This window comes from Natrix helvetica, assembly GCF_964273705.1.
Source record: "Natrix helvetica genome assembly, chromosome: Z".
In the NCBI taxonomy this organism is placed as follows: domain Eukaryota; kingdom Metazoa; phylum Chordata; class Lepidosauria; order Squamata; family Natricidae; genus Natrix; species Natrix helvetica.
In genome coordinates, this window is record NC_138554.1 from 110,769,910 (window position 1) to 110,789,114 (window position 19,205).

Genomic DNA, 19,205 nt, shown 5'->3' on the forward strand with positions numbered 1-19,205 from the left:
AACAGCACAAAAGAGGTTTTCCTTGCCTTTGCTTAGATTGGGTCAAAAGATATGGGATTATCATTATGAGGAAGAGCCTAGGTACTCCCCCCCCCCTTTGCACAATTAAATGTTGGCAGGAAAAGGATAATGCATTTTAATGAACCGTGGTGACGCAGTAGTTAGAGTGTAGTACTACAGGCTACTTCTGCTGACTTCTGGCTGCCTGCAATTTGGCAGTTCAAATCTCACCAGGCTCAAAGTTGACTCAGCCTTTCATCCTTCCGAGTTGAATAAAATGAGGACCCAAACTGTTGGGGGCAATATGCTGATTCTGTAAACCGCTTAGAGCAGGGGTGGGTTGCTGCTGGCATTGCTGCCAGTTCAGCACGCCAAAAAAATTGTGCCCATGCACTTGCTTTGCACACACCAAACTCGCACTTAAAAAGGTCTATACATGTGCAAAACGTTAAAAAAAGGGAAATTACATTTCTGCAATGAAAATTGTTCTGCGCATGTGCAGAACCCAAAATCAAGATGGCGGTGCCGTAGGAGAACCGGTTCGGGGGCATGGCAGGTATGGGCCGCTGCCGGTTCCAGTGATACAGGCAGCCAAATTACTATCGGTTCAGCCAAACTGGACAGAACCAGCAGGAACCCACCTCTAGCTTAGAGAGAGCTGTAAAGCATTGTAAATCAGTATATACGTCTAAGTTCTATTGCTATTAAGTTTCCACTGATACTTATTTATATATTTACATATACATATCCACCTACATACACACATCATACATCAGGGGTGGAGAACAAGTTCGACAAAAAGAGCCAAAATTTTAAACTGTGAGAGTCAGAGAGCCACACCACGCAGTGACCTGCCAAAACAGACCCGGAAGCAATGTTCCCTCTAATTTTTTTCGATGTGAGCAGAAAAGTATAGTGTTTGAGCGGCACATTTTCATGCCTGAGCACCCGAATTTTTTTCACAGATGTCACCTAAGACAACAACAAAATCAGTATTATTTGAAACTCAAAGTTATGTTTCTTCAAGGTACCCGCTTAATTCAAAGTGTTATATAATATCAGTATCACTTAACAACGCTGCAGCTTAGGAACCAAAATGTTGGCTCAGAAACTCTGGCATTTGAAGCACGCAACTCTTAAAGCTGTCAAGTTACAAGACCCTTGCACCCCTAACCCTTTAGGGAAAAAACCCCCAGGGGTCTTCAAACCTGACAGCTTTAACACTTGTGGACTTCAACTCCCATAATTCCTCCTCCAGTCATGTTGCAGCGACGTCATCTGCGTGGATCTGCTCCATCTTTGCTTTCTTCATTGTGGGCAGGGCTTCTGCTGAAAATGCCGACGAGTACGAGTTGCCACCAGAATAACTGCTGCTACCTCCTCCTCCTCCTTCTCCAACAGAATCACCAGATTTGCTCCTGAGCTCAGCGCTGGGTTACCTCTGCCCCCTCCCCCTCCTCCGTGCTTTTGAGGAGCCATGAGGCTTTTTTCCCCCTGCTCCCCCCCCCGCCTTCCTACTGGCTCCTGCAGCCTCATGGCTCCTCAAAAGCACGGCGGAGGAGGAGGAGGGGATGGGTAACCCAGCGCTGACTGAGCTCAGCTGCTCCGAGCGGAGGGGAGGCGCCGCTGCCACGCGCGGAGATGCCGGCTGGAGCTTTGGCGGCTTCATCTCAGCCGCAGCGCCGGGCAGCAAATCCGGCAGTGCTGCCTGTTAGAGGAGGGTGAGGAGGAGGTGGCAGCAGTTCTTCCAGTGGCGGTGGGGGCTTTGGGGCTTCACAACTAGCCTCAGTCGCCCCATGCTCCTCAAAGCAAGTCTGGGGAAGTCCTTTGCAGGCGGCCCGTTCTAGCTGCCTGCAAAGGACCTCCCCAGCTTCCGAAAGGGAGCGCGCGATCCGAGCCACAGTATACTAAATAATGATAAGAGGCAAAGAGCCTCATTTATTTTGGCCGGGAGCCGCATGCGGCTCGTGAGCCGCGTGTTCGCCACCCCTGTCATACATGAATGAATGACTAAAACTCTTGTGATTAATTATAGCTTTCAGTTGAATAGAATAGAATGCATCATAGGGCAAGATTTTTTGACTCGAACCTCAAATGGGCTAACTTAAAAAATATGTCCAAAATTTGTGATTCCTGACCCATGTGGGATTTGGATTTGGCAAACTTATGGTTGCTTCACTGCTACCATGCTACAACACCACCATAGTTAACCATGGTCACATGATTGTCATTTCCAATACTCCCGGCCAGTTTCCCACAAGTAAATGAGGCAGCCGGCATAAAGTATAAACTTGATCATGGTTGCAGGCATTCCCTGCCAGCTTCCCACAAGCAAAGTCATTTTGCTTGTGGGAAGCTTACAGGGAGTGGTGGCAATTAGAAAGCTGGCAGAGAAGGTCACTACCTCCCCAGCCCCTCTGAAATTGAGCCATGTCACCCACCCACATATTCTTGGTTCCGCATAGCACCTATTGCTCTGCACACATGCCACAACACCATGCATCCCCAACGAGCACCTTGTGTACCTCTGTGCACTCTCCCCAACCACCATGTTACCTCTTGCACACTTCTGAATCCGTGTTATAACCCTATGTGCTCTCCCTAGCCATTCAAATCAATCAAGAAGCAAATTTGTTTACAATGGATTAGTCAACCAATACTAACAAGAAAATATTAGAGGAAAAATGAATGTATTTTATGGTTGTAACCAGCACAGGTTTTTAAAAACCTAGGTCTTCGCATAATGTGTCCAAAGAACAATTTTAGCATGGCCTTTTGTACATCAAATGAAAAGTTTGGGTTGATTTACATAATGATCCATCAATTTAGTTTCTTGGCTATCCACAGTATTTTCAAAAGTCTTCCAAACACTAATGTCAAATGTATTAATATTATTCCTAGCTGCTTATTTCACTTCTATGTCATGTCACAAAAAATAGAGAGTCTTGCATGGCTTGCATGACACTGGTTTTTGTAGGTATAGACACATCTTGGCATTTGAATACTTTTTCCAAGGTCTTCATAGCTGCTTTTTTGAATACCCATCTGCAATATTTCTTGGCTGTTTGTTCCTTCGCTGTTGATGGTTAACCTGAAAAGTTAATAATTATTATTTCATACATTCTGTTCAGAGAGATGTGTGTAATGTTTATATCCAACCCAATATGAATAAAAATATAATTGCATAAAGAAATATAGTGGTATAGATGAGGTCCAAAAATGCAAAATGGTCATAGTATGAATTTACACCAGTGATGGTTAGTTTTGAAACCCATTAAGATATATTACAATAGAACTGAAGCAAGTACTGTGTGTATTTTGATTTGTAATATATGTAATCTTTTTTCTGCAGGTAATTCTTCTGCATTAAAAATGACAATTCCCTCATACAGAGTCAATGGCATTGAAGGACAGCCACTCAGACTTGAGGTTGTTTATAATTTCAACGTTGCCATTTCTGACATCCAGATAATATGGCTGTTTGAAAAACCACCAACAGACCCTAAATATCTGCTTAGTTCAGTCAATCAATCCGTTGTTCCAGACTTAGAATATAGGCACAAATTTACACTTTTACCTCCAAATGCATCTTTACTGATAAACTCTTTACACAGAAGTGATGAAGGAAATTATATTGTAAAAATCAATATCGATGGCAATGAGACAAAATCAGTAAGTGAAAAGATTCAGGTTACTGTTGATGGTAAGTAATTTGAAATGCTAGGGTATGTTTCTGTCTTATCAATATTTACCATATGGGCTGTGACTATTGGGAATTGGAGTTCAACATGTAAAGGTCATAGGTTCCCCATTCCTTGTTTATTTATGACATTTTCTGGGCTTTCCTTTCCCCAAAGCCACTATCTGTCCTACTGAACATTCAGTGTAGTGAAGTAATATTGCTTAGAGAGTTTCCTGGCAATAGAGAAAAATCTAATGGGGTGATAATCAAAATCCAGCGTTATTGCAGGAAAGGCTTAGCATATATTCAGCAAATTCTTAAAAATGAAAATATATTACATAAGATGACATTCATAGTTTATGACATACTGTTGTCCATTGCACACATCAGGATATTTCCAGTGTGAGGAACCAGATTGTTGGGGGCAATATGCTGACTGTGTAAACTGCTTAGAGAGGGTGGTAAAGCACTGTGAAGCTGTATATAAGTCTAAGTACTATTGCTGTTTCAAAATATTTACATTCTAATGAATGAGCAAATTAAAATCCAATGGCAATTATTTATAAATATATTCTAAAAGTTTACTTATACAAAAAAGATGAAGAATTGGCGAATAATTTTTTGCTCTAGAGCAATCTTCTCCAAACTGACACCACCTGCTATGTTGAAACTAAAATTTCCAGAATTCTCAACATAATATAGATTAGGTAAGGGAAATGTTCAACATGGAAGCTCTAGATAACATATATGTGAATTGAGTCCTATGAAGCATCCCAAATTGATTGAATACTTAACAATGCTGATCCTCTTTATGGAGTACCTTTGGGATTAAAAAGACAATTTGTTCTTTTAAGGAAGTTTTTGGGTTGAAGGCCCACCTCTTGTAGAGGTCCCAAATGAGCCAGTGACAGTCCTCACCCTCTTCGACTAGCAAAAATGTAGACATCCAAAATTATCTACTGTAGACTGCTGCATGTAAATAACAGGAATGACTTGATCATGACTTCCAGTATCGTTTCTATTTCAGTGCCTCTCACCAAGCCTGTCATATACATGGAACCCTCATTTGGAGTTGTAGAAAAAAAAGGAAACATCACTTTGAAATGTATGGTGGAAAAAGGCACCAGGGTGGTTTACCAGTGGATGAAAAATGAAAATCCAATTGATGATAGCAGCAATGGCTCCATGACTATAAACAAAGATACACTTTCCATTGCCCCCGTTTTCAAAGAAGCTATTGGGAACTACAGCTGTTTAGTAACCAATCCTATCAGTGCCATGATGAGTGATATGTTCATGCCAACAATATATTGTAAGTAGATGAAATGTGTCATATCTATCTACCTACCAACCTAATGTTATGCAAGTTTTTTTCCAGTGTATGGGATTTTACAGCTTTTTAATTTTTATTTATGTTGGTACCGCGAATCGAGAGGTCAGAATCCCAAAGCTAACCTAGTTAAACCTCTACATATCCAATGTTTAAAATTGGCCAATGCTAGGAAGATGGACCACTTTTAACACTCTGTATTCCACTTTGAATTCCATGATTGCATATGGAATCAAACCATAGTCTCCGTCCCCAGTATCCATGGCAGAGCACTCCTGAAATGGACAGGAAAATCCAAAATCTGTTCTTGGAAATCTTATTCTACAAAGCTGTCAGACTCCTAAAGCCTTTCCAGAAACAATTTACAATAAATGTTATAAATTATAGTGAAGATTACCACAAGAACAGAAAATTCTTTTTCAAATTAAGGATCTGATGATGAGCTGAAAAAGTCATAAAATGTCTCTTATCCAAATTTTCACACTTCTTTGACTATTCCTGGTGACAGGAAAAAGCCATCCATGAAGGCTGGGAAAAGAAAGAAGGAAAATAGCATTTCCAACATGTATTTTGCCCTCCTGTGTTAAGGCCCACTATAGGCCACTCACTGCTGTTACATATAATTTTTCAGAAGCGGTTTCTGTTTTGCTTCATGGTGGGATGTTAGAGAAAAAAATCCAAATCCCTAGTGGGGTCTAGGCTAGGCAAGCAAGAACATTAAATCCTAAAGTCTATATCATTAACATTTTTAATGTATGTGCAAAATCAATATAGGACACTGGGTATGTTTGCTAAAGCTGATACCTGTGAAACAATATACAATTGAAAATGATGCCATTATGGCGACTGTTCGTTGTCCTATTATTGTTATTTTGAAATTTTATGTCATCTTATTCAGATCATTTCAAGATGGTTTATTTTAGAAAAATATTTGTATAAATTGCAATATAAAATGCAACATAAAACAGTAGCACAAAATATTTAAGGCAGCAAGCATTAAGAAGTGTATAATAAAAATAATCCAGGTTGGTTCAATGCATTAACTCCATGCAGTATGTTCGAGGTAGACGGGATTTGACCAGTAGGAAAATAGGCTTAGAAAAATGCCTTTACAAAGCTGTAAGCCAACCGGTTCACATGATCCTCTTTTGAAAGAAAGGCTCAAACAAACATTTTTGTTGACTCTAAAGGTGTTGGAAGCATATTCCATTAAAACAACATGATAAAAAGTAAATTGAATTTAGTCAAATAGAGAAGATGTAGAAGAAATTAGGAAAGTTTATAAAAAACCTGATCGGACCTACTGCTCAGTAATTTCCAGATAAGCTACATATTGTTCATTGATTAAAATCTGTATCACTAATTCACCATGAGATTGCCTGCAACTTGAAATGACTTTTGTGACCTTTTTTTCCTGCTTCCCTTCTTCTTTCAGCCACTTATCTAGTTATCAGACAAGTTATGTCAAGTGGAATCATGTCAGGGTCATTGCATTAAATTATACGTTTCAAACTGTCATTAATCAGTGACCATTTTCTGCCTTTCAGCCTTATAACCATGTCTACAAACTGGTCCTTTCCAAAAGTGTTGGAATTAATATCTAGGGATTTCCATCTGTTGATCCAACCTTTTCAGAACTATGTGAGAATCTGCTTGAGGAAAGCAGTAGCAGCCTTATCAATTGTAATGCCTTTACAATTGATAAGAAGTGACCAACCCATTTTTCTGCTGGTGAGCTCTGACAGAACTTCAGACTCCAGTAATAACAATGGCAGCCAGCTGAAAGCTGCCATTTCAATGTCCTAAGGGTTTTCAGAGTGACTAATATTAGAAGCATTGTAGGGAATTTCTCAGATAAGGTTCAAAACTAGATGTTTTTGAGCAATTGTCTTGAGTAATTCAGAACCACCAAGGAGGAAATCCTCACTTACTTGGACTGATGGCGTTACCTAGTTGGGTAATGAAATGTCTGCAGGCAACCAACTAGCTCAGAGAGGGCTCTGTGTTCAAGTCTGAACAATAGATTTTCCACTGAGTTCAGCCTTATTCTAAGGTAACTGTAAATCTGTCATCCTACTGTGAATTCATGAAGAAAATAATGACTAAAAATCACAGGTAATTCTTAATTGAGCCCAAAATTTCTGTGACTGAGTGAGATAGTTAAGTGAATTTTGCCCCATTTTATGACTTTTCTTGCCACAGTTGTTAAATGAATCATTGCAGTTCTTAAGTTAGTAACAAGGTTGTTAAGTGAATCTGGCTTCCCTTTGACTTTGCTTGTCAGAAGGTCGTCAAAAGTGATCACAAGGCTTCAGGACACTGCAATGTAATAAATATGAGTCAGTTGCCAAGCATCTGAATCTTGACCATGGAAATGTTGCAATGTTCGTAAGTGTGAAAAATGATCATAAGTCACTTTTTTCAGTGCCATTTAACTTTGAATGGTAACTAAATGAACTACCTGTATAACAAATCCATAAATGAATATATTTGAATATTATGGGAATTAGGCAGCATCACCGTATTGCCTACACTTGTCTTTTTACCTGTGGCGTGATGTGGAGAGAGTGTATAGTGAAGTATGAATTATTATTTAGCACTGGTAAAGTTAAATATAATACTACAGTTATAAATGTGAATGTCACACTTTGGGGACCTCCAGCACCTTTAAATACAGAACCACATACATAGGTGTGTTTCCACTCCATTTCATTGCTAAAAGAACTAATCTTCAGAAACTCAAGTGCCCATTACAGGCAGGAGATTTAAAACATAGTTTGATTACTTTGTCTGAACATAATTTTTTATTCATGGGAAGAACATGTTTGCTATTCTCCAAAAGTATGGAATGCAACAAATCTCTCAAACCACTTGCTGGTAGTTATTCTTACCTATCATTACTGAATCTAAGCTAATCTGGACACTAATGTAGGCTATCCACTTATTCTTTTTTTCTTTTTTACATAGTACAGTCTTTTAGATAAAGTAACATAATTGTTGTCTTGTTCTTTCAGATAAAGTAGCATAATAGCTTGCAGAATGCCTAGTGTTCTTACCAGACTGGGAAGGCTCACTCAGCTCATTCTCTTCCAACTCCCACCCCCACCCCCACACACAGAGTTTAAAACAATAGCAAATTAAGAGAGCCCAGTTTGTTCTAGTGGTTAAGGCAGCAGGCTAGAAGTGGGAGACCATGAGTTCATCCCACTTTAGTCATAAAAGCCAGGTGGGGGATCTTATGCCAGCCAGTCTCACTAACTCACCTCAAAAGGTTGTTGCTATAGGGAAAATAGGAGGAAGTTGTGTTGGATGTGGTCAGCACCTTGAATTGTTTGTAAAAATAATAAAAGGCAGAGAATGAATGAATGAAATTCCCTGAAAAGCTGATTGAGTTGTCCCATCTAGTGCGATGGCTAGAATACTACACTACTGCTACAAACATTAATCATAACACAAATAGAAGGTATTTCTCAATACAGCTGAGAACTAATATTATAAATCTAAGTAACATTAATACATAATTTAATTCATGTTAGCTGATTTTATATATCATGTTTACCCATTGTTTACCTAAACCATGATTCATTGAATAGACTTATGGACTGGCTGGGCTTATTAAATGTTAGTTAAGATTATCATCTGCCCTAAAATGAACAAGAGTAAACTGTGTAAGCTAGGCTTTCTTTCAAACATGATTAATTAAGCCATAAATGCTAATTTGTATATAATATTGCAGTGGTATATATGTTTGTTTGATTTGTATCCCCCCATCTCGTCTAGAGGTGACTAATATTTGATTGACAAACATTAAAACTAGTAAACATTAAAAGGATAAAACAATATCTAACAGTAATAATGATATTGTTTGGTATAATATGGCTGAATTCCCTAAGAGAAACCCAAGCAAATAATTTTATGGTATGGGATACTCTATGGATTGATTTCTTGTTAATATTTAAACAAATATTAACAAATATTGTTTCTTTTACAAAAGAGGGTTTGCATGAAACTTCAAGAACTTGTAAGCCCCACTCCCAATAATAGAGAAGCCCATATATCCACAACTTCCTCAAATATTGCTTTCAAGTTACATAATTTAAAGTACACTTGTAAGTGGTACTTTAAAATTCTGTCTATTGGCTGCCAATTTTCTCAATAGCAATCAAGTAATGGCTCTGCAAGCTACAAAGACCATATGCCATTGCTGCCTGGGGAATTAGGGTAATAATAAAGGTCACTCACGGTAAATAACATCTGTTCAAAAACAAGATGGATTACAGTTTCCTCGTGACAGATACAATTGCTTATGTTCCCACTGAGAAGTAAATTGTTGCTAAGAAGTGATGATTTATTGTTTTACAAGTCATTTAGTAAATAGATTTTATTGAGGCAAAAGGTCTGCTTTGCTCAGAATGATATCAAAAAAGAGGTAGTGACTTACTAGAGTCCTTTAATTAGAAATAGATTTTAATTAGAAACATCTAAAAATTATTTTGGAAAGAATTTCCCAGGAGGACTATTCCCATACCATTAACCCTCTCGTGACTTACACCTTCTTAGGGACATCACAGAGATACAAGGCTTATCATCGTGTAGTATTTCTGCTGCCACAGCATAAAAAATAATGGATGATTCCAGAAGATGAAAGTCACTAGTAAACATCCTGCCGCAATCCATTTTTTATTTGTATAAAAATAAAAATTGTAAAACAGGTTTACTAGACACCTAATTTATATTAAAATATATCAGTGCAGAATAAGTAATGATTATCTTTTCAATTGTATCTTCTCTTCCACTAACCTATATGTATGCAGTTGCATTTAATTGCCGCCACAACCGGAGGTGGGTTTCTGCCGGTTTGCCCTGGATCGGGTGAACAGGTAGTGGCAGTGGTGGGAGGCTCCACCCACCCAGACACTTCTGCACGTGCAAACCAGTAGTAAAATAAATTGAAACCCACTACTGATCACCACAAGCTCTTCATGGTACTTAGGAAAGCGGGGTGGGGAGATTAAGTACATGTTTGAGCAAGTTACTAGCTAATCTTATAGGCAGAATGATTATGATTCTATATTGCCCCAAGATCAGATCCAGAAAACGACGTCCTTAGGGAGACATCAAGGATCAGTTCCTAAACAGAACCCACAACTCATAGAGGGCTCTAATATTTTGTGTCACAACTCCAACCTAATTATTTTGATCTGGCAATACCTGTAGTGCAGTGGTGAAATTCGATTCTGTGAGCGTGGCTTAGTGGGCGTGGCAAGGGAAGGATACTGCAAAATCCCCATTCCTACTCTAGGGACAACCAGAGGTGGTACTTGCCGGTTCTCCAAATTACTCAAAATTTCCGCTACCGGTTCTCCAGAACCTGTCAGAATCTGCTGGATTTCACTCCTGGTGTAGTGGCAAGTAAATGGATTTAATAACAATTTTATTTTAAACTAGTATCCCTGACCAAGCACTGTCAGGGAGCATTATGGGGATTTACGTTTGATTAAACTCACCCAGCTTGCATAACTGGATCACTATCAGCCCAAAATCCCAGTTTGTGCCAATCAAAGCAGCCGCCCATGGGACTTGAGGTTTTGCAGAGCTTTGGATTTCTTTAGACAAAAAAACGATAAATTTTCAAGTGCATTAAATTCACTCACAGTGCAGTGATCCCATACTCAAGAATAAATTTCCCAAAATTATAAGAAGTATAACATGACTAATATCAAAATACTACATAGAATGCTTTAATGGAACACAGCATATTATTTCAAGTCTCATATCTAGAAATATAAACACATTCCAAATACATTCATGAAAGCCTGTGAACATGGGCATCACTATGTGAGCCACAGATACTATCTTATCATGCTTTGTTTTATTGATGTATAATTACACCCCTTATCACAATGTGAAACTGCAGTGATGGAAACCGTGAAGTCACAATATTTCACAAGAGAATAAATATCCTTTTGCCATGACAGATGTTAGATACAAAGTGGCCAAAGATAATCCTAAGAAAAAGAAGTGAAAAGGTCAGCAGTAGCAATCAGGAGAGAGTATAATTATGTTTTGTTACTATATTTCTGTTACAAACTTATCAATCAAAGCTAATTCACAGCAAAAGGGCTTTTAAATTAGCCATGACTGCAGTATACGTGATGCTCCTTAGCAGAAATTGGGAAAAGACAAAAAGGAGAAATGGGGAAGCAATTTTTTTTAACAGTACACAACATGGTAGAGCAAATCCTATTCCACTTCTTCCTTCAAGCTGTTCTTGTGGCAATATTATTTTCTGCATGCTATTCTCAAATTAATGGTTTTCAATATGTATTTATAGCACTTCCTCCATATTTGTACCAGCATTTATAAGTCTCGTAGCTTCCTGATTTTTCTGGTTCTGTATGTCCCTTGTTCTCTGCTGAGCAATGACATGGTTTGTTTAGTTTTATATTAGCACAGTGTATAAAAACAAATTTTGCAGTTTGTAAACTAGAATTTAAGCTTAGTGTATTGTATAAATCTAAACAATTGTATTTTTAGTACATTTGATTTTTAAAAAGTGTGGTGTATGTAGTGTGGATCCAGTCTATAGCTTCCTAAGCAAACTTTAGTTAAAATAAACTCTGGTTTACCACAAAATAGAAATACAAGTTTCTCTGGTTTCCTGAATGTATATAAACTCATACATATACTTGCTTGTTTTAGGTAATGGTTCTCATAAATATTAAATTATACTTGCTTGTAGTTTTGTGAATCCAAACTCTGATTTGTAAACTTACCCATCTGTACATCTTACCCATTTGGCATCTTCCCTACATGCCAGGCACCTTCCCTATCTGTACTACGGTACTCCTCAAATACTTCGTTAGACAGACATCCTGATAATTCTAGAAATTGTGATCTCAATATAGAGGGAGAAAGCACATTGAGCAAAGTTTGTGTCAAAGTGTTCTATGAAATCCAGACAACCGAAAAACCATGTTTAGGCAAATCATGGCTTTTCCTATCCCAAGTGCCCAACTATAACTTTCTCTCAAGATTCCCAGTGATCCGGTGAATAATGCTTTTTAGGAACCTTACCCAGAGGTGGACACAATATTATCAACAAGCAAAATCATATCACAACAACCATAATTTTCTAGGTTTAATGGTTGAAACTGTCATTAATCAAGCAAAAGAAGGGTATTTCTTGACCAGCAAAGCAAAGATGCCATAATGCTAGTAGTACCTGCCAAGTGGTTAGTTGACTTAAGAAGATTCCACCTTCACCTCTTTGATATAATGGTTCCTACCTTACTCATTTTTTGTTAATTTTAATGTTTCATGTTTCTATATTTTGTTTTATAAGGTAAGCTGCTCAAAATTCCTTGGAAGTGAAATGGGAGGCTTATTTAATAAATAAATGCTAAAACCTCTTGAGGAGCTTGATATATCAAAAATATTCATGCTAATTGCAAGAGAGAATACTGCATGTGCCTTTTTTCTTTCTGTATTTCAATAGTGTTCTGAATTGAGTATGTGCATTTCTTCACCCAAGAGCTCCAGTTTTGTAATGGACAACAAAAGACAGGCAGAGGTTTTCTTTGCAGGAGGCTGGGGATGGGTTGAAGTTATTCTTAGCAAGCAGTTAGTGGGACTATGTTTGCAATGGATTAAGCAGAATATATGCATGTCCCATCTGTTGAATCTGTTTTCTTTCTCTCTGTGTCACTTGATGTTTATCAAGATGGACCCTATGGGCTTACCATAAATACTGCCGAAGGCCAGAAAGTAGGAAAGGTGTTCACACTGGATAAAGGTGATGCTGTTCAGCTGTACTGCTCAGCAGATTCCAATCCGCCAAACATTTATTCATGGATCCTGAAGACAAACAACTCCATATATCCACTACAATATGGAAGATTGCTTGAAATTGCATCTGAGAAGGTGACACAGAAAACAGAATACATATGCACTGCTTACAACAACATGACTGGAACCCACGTTGAAACCCACATCTTGGTGATAGTAATACCAAAAGGTAAGAATGAATGAGTGATAGGTATACAATAGATACACGTTTACAGTGAGAATACCAATTTGGGAAATGAGATGTAATACATCTGCAGAGAAACATCCTGATCTTACATGATTCCACACAATACATACTGTTACATATGGAATGTTCAAGTTTTCTTTTCTTCAGTGCATATGTAAAAGTTATTATCATTTTAAGACATTTCTTATCCTTGGATGTGTTAAGACATTCTCCTAGGAACAGAAGCTAAGCAGAGGTTAGGAAACATATTTCTTTCATGTCCCACATCTCAATATTACTTTTTATGTGTTACAGTAGGGTTGCATATTCCCTTTTAACATCACACTATTGTGTAATGTAGTTATTTGATGTTGTTTGTGCCAGCATATTAAGATTTAGGATTTATCCATTTGTATTTCTGACGTTTAAAATGGATCAACAATAAATCAGTTGTATATTGCTTTATGATATATTATTATATTGAGTGGTTCAAAACCTGCAAACTTGTTTGATCTCTTCAGTGTCAGTATTGCCAAAAATTAAAAATGGTAATTTCTAAATGGTCAGAACTTCCCTACCCTTTGTCTAGTCTCATCTAATGAAAGAAGGCAATGAAAGAAAGAAATGGACTAGGCCCTCCTGAAGAAACATTTGGTTTCATTTTAAATCATATTTATGAAATATAATTGATACGATTGCTTCTAATTATTATTTATTAAAATGATTGCAATTTTGTGACAAATTTTAAAAATCTCTAAAGTTCCCATCCAATTCTACAGATTGTACTGTCTTCCCCCCACCCCACCCCACGTTTAAATAGACAAAACATGCAGCCTTTCTTCCTTCTCCTTCTCTCAGTCTCTTCAGTTAATACATCAGTAAACTTTGGTAGAATTATGATCGAGGTTCATCATCTTATTCCTCCTACTGTGGCATAAACATATCTTGCTAACTATTTTTTTAAGAGGAGGGTTCTTATGTTCATCTGATCTCATACCATTGCAGGAGCAACCTTTAGTTTATCTTTAGTTCTTTTGATAGTAAAACTTCAGTTCTGAAGTGATTCTGTTAGTTAGCATGAAACCTTAGAAAACACATTTCCTAAGCTCATTTGTGTCCTGCACCACAAAGCTCTGTGCCATTTGTGAATAGCAACTGCCTATTGTATGGAGGGATTTAGTGTGTAATAGTACATGAAAAAAAAATTCAAACATGTTAAAAGAATAACAGGTTAGAACTGTATAGTGAAAGCAATATTAGGTTGAACAAGTGTATTCAGAGAGATAGACAGACAGAGAAATTGGTACAACAGAGTAAAAAGAAAATGACCAAAGATAAGTTTGGCATTGGTGGAACATTTAGCATTTTTAAACAAGAGTCTTTACCATTAGGCAGACTGACTTGTCAGAAAAGAAAGCACATTGTTAGTTATTACACATGGAATATTATTTTGCTATGGGATTAGGAGATAGAGGAACCAGTATTTTCTATGGTATGAAAAATTCAGGAAAAAAAAATGGATTTAACTGGAAAGCAAGCCTTGGGTGGTTCTTGGTGCTCTCCTTTCTTGCAAGAAAATAACCAAGTTCAGAAAGCATCAAGGATCCCTCAATTCAACCCTGAGCTACAAATATTGTCCTTTATTTGTAATAAGAGAAGCTGACTATTAATCACTATGAACAGCTGACATCGTTTGTTTTTGTTGACATCCACTTTATTTTTAAAAAGCAAGGATTATGTAACTTGAGGAAAATTGAGCCACATATCCCTAATCTAATGTCAAACATCTTTTTCATGACAGTTCAAATTTCTAGCAATAGTGATTTATTCCTTTCTTTTCCTCCTCAGTGTAAAGGGGAAATATGACAAAAATGTATTTTTGGAAAAGCAAAAAAAAACCCAACCCTAAATATTCCAGTTTGGAATCCCCTTTTACCTTAGAAAATACTGTTTTATTTTAAGTGAACTTGATCTATTCTGCTCAAAGTTTTACCTAGAAAACTGAAATAGTGACAATGTGATTCTTCTAACTGATGACCTTTAGATGTTTACAAATTATGACTAACTCCATTATTGATTTTTCTGCTGTCAATATTAGCAAACTTATAAAAATATTTATTTATTTTGCATTGTGAAACCTGAGATGCCAGAAACAGGTTAGTCATAAATAACTGGCATCTTGTAGTATCAAAGATACTTCAGTAGAAATTTGTGCATCTATGCAGAAAATATCTGTCTTTTTAAAGTAATTTATTAAAAGTTATTAAAAACAAAGATAAAAAAACTAATGCAAACTAGCATAAAGCAAAAAAGGAAAAAGAAATCAAAGAAAAAGTTAAAAGTGCAAAAAAGAAAGAAAAGGTCAAAGAAAAATAGAAAAGAAAAGAGATATAAAGAAATGACTTCCAATCTTCATATCAGTAAAGTTCAATACAAGTATACTTATGCATTTATCCCTTTCTCATTACACTTCTTTTTATAATCTTTTCTGTCTAATCACCGAAATCATAAATCAATTCGGTTTTATGCAAATCCATTAGGGGCTTCCAGTCAGTAATAGATGTAGATACTATTTTTTCTCTAAACAAAGAAGTCTCAATTAATTTCTCCATGTTCTTCAACCATTCCTCCACTGGAGGTGTTTACAGGTTCTTTCCGTCTTTGTTTATGCAATAATTTTGCTGTATCATGTTCAAAAGCCAAGCTCCATGACTTTTTTCTAACAGTTTGTGCATCAGTCTCAAAAGCCTGTGGGATCAATTGTATATTAATCTTCAAAAATTCTCTCAATCAGTGTATATATGAATCAGTTATAGGTCTGATTTGGTATTGCAAAGAGAGAAAGAGAAAAATTGGAATTGATATAGGTGAAGCAATGCTGGTATTGGGCTGGAGAGAAAACCTGTTGAGTTAGAGATAGTCCTCCACATATGACCACAATTGGGATTGGAACTTCCATTGCTCAGCAGTACAGTTGGTAACTAAATCATACCCAAGTTTTAACGACCTTTTAGCCATAGTCATTATATGAATTTGGTTTCTATTGACTTTTCTGGTCTGAGGTTTTCTGGAAAGGTCACAAATGGTGATCAGAACACTGCAACCATTGTAAATACGGGCTTGTGGCCAAATGACCAAATTTTGATTAGATGGCTGCAAGGACGTGCAGTGGTCATAAGTATGAGGACCAGTCATAAGTCACTTTTTTCAGCGCTGTTGTAACTTTGAATGGTCGTTAAAGGAATGGATGTAAAATCAAAGGTAACCTGTGGTACTTAAGGCATTGAACTAGAAGTTGGGAGACTCTGAGTTCTAGTCCTACCCTAGGCATAAAGTTAGATGGGAGACCTTAAGCCATATTTAAATGTTATGTCTTGTTCTGTCCAGGACAGCTGTTTCTTTTCCTCCTGATTCATAAAATTGAAAGACCCTGTTTAGTCTGTTAACTCCAAACCCTTGCCCAATGCAAGTACTCTTATTAAAAGATAATGCTTCAGCACAAGATTATCTAGCCTCAAACAAAGTCAGTGAAGGAAAGCTGATCCTCTCTCCAATTTCACTGTCAAATTCCTTCACACTGATAGATTTTTTAAAAATAGTTTATGTTTGGAATCTGTTCTCCATTGTGCGCCCTCACTTTCAGAGATTTCTACTCACATGAGCATTTTCTCATTATTCTTTTTAATGTGCATTCCTACTTTTAAATGCTCTGAATTTAAAACATCCAATTTTGGCATTTATTAAACTAGCTTCAGTTTAGTATTTCTTCTAATCAAAAGCTCCAATTTAATACAATTACTTATGTCTTCTATTTAGTTTTTCTGTTTCCACTTCTGAGACCAAAGCTTCTTTACCAGTTAGTAAGAAGTCAGTCGAATCTAGCTTTCTTTATTGCATTCTTCCTCTCTATTAAAAAAAAAAGTCAGTAACATCAGTCAGGAATTTCCAGTTGGTGTTGCTTAGGGAGGGGCGTCACTCCATAGGGCACTCTCTCTCCCTTCCTTTTCAACATCTACGTGAGACTGCTGAGTGAGGTTTGGGGTTCAGTATGATCAGTATCTTATCCCTTTGAAAACAACTATCTCTGACTACTTGCTCCATCGCAGTTCAGATAAAAAGAGAACTCAACATCACTTCTCTTTCTAAAGCTTTTCTCCCTCCAGTCTGAGACCTATTTATAAAGGTAAGGGATCAATACATTTTTTTCCTGCATGCTATAAAGCATGACAGGAAGTATTATATAAAAATGTGTCAAGAGACATGAATTAAACACTTGTCTGGTGATGACCTTATTCATATAGATTAACTGTGTTTGTTAATCTGGCACCTATATTAAATATTTTTCCTCTCAACCCTATTCAATTAGTATGAAAATAATATCTCTGAGCAAATTGCATATTCACTTTGGAAGCTTCTGTAGAATTGTGAGAAGTTTCTAAACTTGATTAGCAGAACCAAAACTAGAGGTCCTGGACTTTATCTCTAGCACACAGATGCATTTATCAGTAAAATAAGCAAATTTCTGAAATCATGGCTACATCTTATCTTTTTCATATTTACATTTACTAAATTAGGGGATTAAATATATTTAACTAAAGATAGGCATTTTAGGAGACAAATACAATTTATTCTGGGACCAGGCAAAATGTTCAACATGAAGAAAATATATACATAATAGGCACCATAAATTAACTCTTGGATGTATAAGCATACAGAAATAAGTTGCTCTATTATGAATGCACTTTCACCATGTTGTTTTACCAGATATATCTATTATTTTCCAGGAAAAACCAGATCTACCAGCGAGACAGCAGAATATGATTTCTGAGGAGTTGCAGCAGCCTCTTTAAGCAATTTTTTAGTATTTTTTTTAAAATTGTTATACAGACCTTAAACTAAATCTGCTAGGTTCATGCAAACAGCCATGGTTTATTTAATAAACCATATGTGGCAAGGGTTAGGGTGCATAATGTAGGAATAGGATACTGGATGATTTGGAAATTCCTTTCAACGATGAAACCCACTGGATTATTTTTAAGGCATCTTAATTTAACGAACATACTCAATTCATATATCATGCTAAAACCATGCTTTACATAAATGTGACTTATTAACGAGCTGTATGCATTGATGTATTCCACTAAACAACAAACCACAATTGGCAGTTTGCACAAAATATAGCCAAAACCCAGCTGCAGTACTCTTGCACGAATAAAATAGAAGAGATTGCAGAACTATAAATATTTCCTTGATTTCTTTGAAAGATATAAGCCACAGTAAATAAATAAAGCCAATTTTATGTAATCAGTAAATTATAGTTAATTATAACTTAATCAGCAACAGAACTGAATCAACTATAATGCAATTTCATTGACTCATCCATAGTGATGTGTTAAACTGTATCCAGTTTTGTATGGATAAAGTGATTGTATCTAATGGTTTACATTCTGTTTTCTACTAATAAGTATAGTCTCTGAATTTTGCATAGAATGTAGATTAGTTTTACCGTAATTGTTGGAGATACATCTGCCATAAATGAGACATTTAAAAAATGCTTTTGGGTCCAGCAAACTGAGTTGTTGCTGGAACTTAAGTACATGTTGTAACCTCTGATGGATTGTATTTTGATCTCCCACACTTGAATTAAAAATGTAATGGGGATATTCTAAAGTTTAAAATCCTTCTTGTTTATTGCCAATTATCTCCAGTGGTCAATGAAGAATTTGCAATTAGTTTACAATTATTGAAACATTTAGTTTGTCTTAAGAAGGGAATTAACTACTGTGGATTTTTGTTTTTATTTTATGCCTTCAAAAATGCAGCAGTAGAAATACATAATTTCATGTCTCATGCCTTTAACCATTGCTAAGGGAATGATATCTGGGCTGCAAAAATCTTGACAACTATTGGTAGAAATCTCTGACGATTTTGCTGCTAAGAAAAACTATAGTTATTTGGGGAGAATGAAAGAATGGTGGTTGAAGCAAATAAAAAACCAATTGTTTCTTCTATAGCAAGATTAACTGCATATTCTTTGGTCGTAAATGCTTCAGGATTTTGTCTACTTGTCTCATTTATCGAAATCTAGTTTGTAGACTTGCAGACGTTTGAGTTTAATTCAGAAAAAATAGCAACAAGAATTTCAATTTCCTTTTTGATGCAGGAACCATGTTTTTTTC

The 19,205-nt window shown here is 36.6% G+C and overlaps 1 protein-coding gene across 2 annotated transcripts in view; it reads left to right on the top strand.

Annotated features, from left to right (window-relative positions):
• The window catches only part of HEPACAM2 (HEPACAM family member 2), a 36,564-nt gene that overhangs the window by 6,944 nt on the left and 10,415 nt on the right, over window positions 1-19,205 (top strand). For both annotated transcript variants that reach the window (XM_081969970.1, XM_081969971.1), the window contains exons 3-5: window positions 3,353-3,703; window positions 4,710-4,994; window positions 12,736-13,029. In XM_081969970.1, coding sequence (XP_081826096.1) covers window positions 3,353-3,703; window positions 4,710-4,994; window positions 12,736-13,029 — 930 coding nt within the window. The remainder of the gene's footprint in view (window positions 1-3,352; window positions 3,704-4,709; window positions 4,995-12,735; window positions 13,030-19,205) is intronic.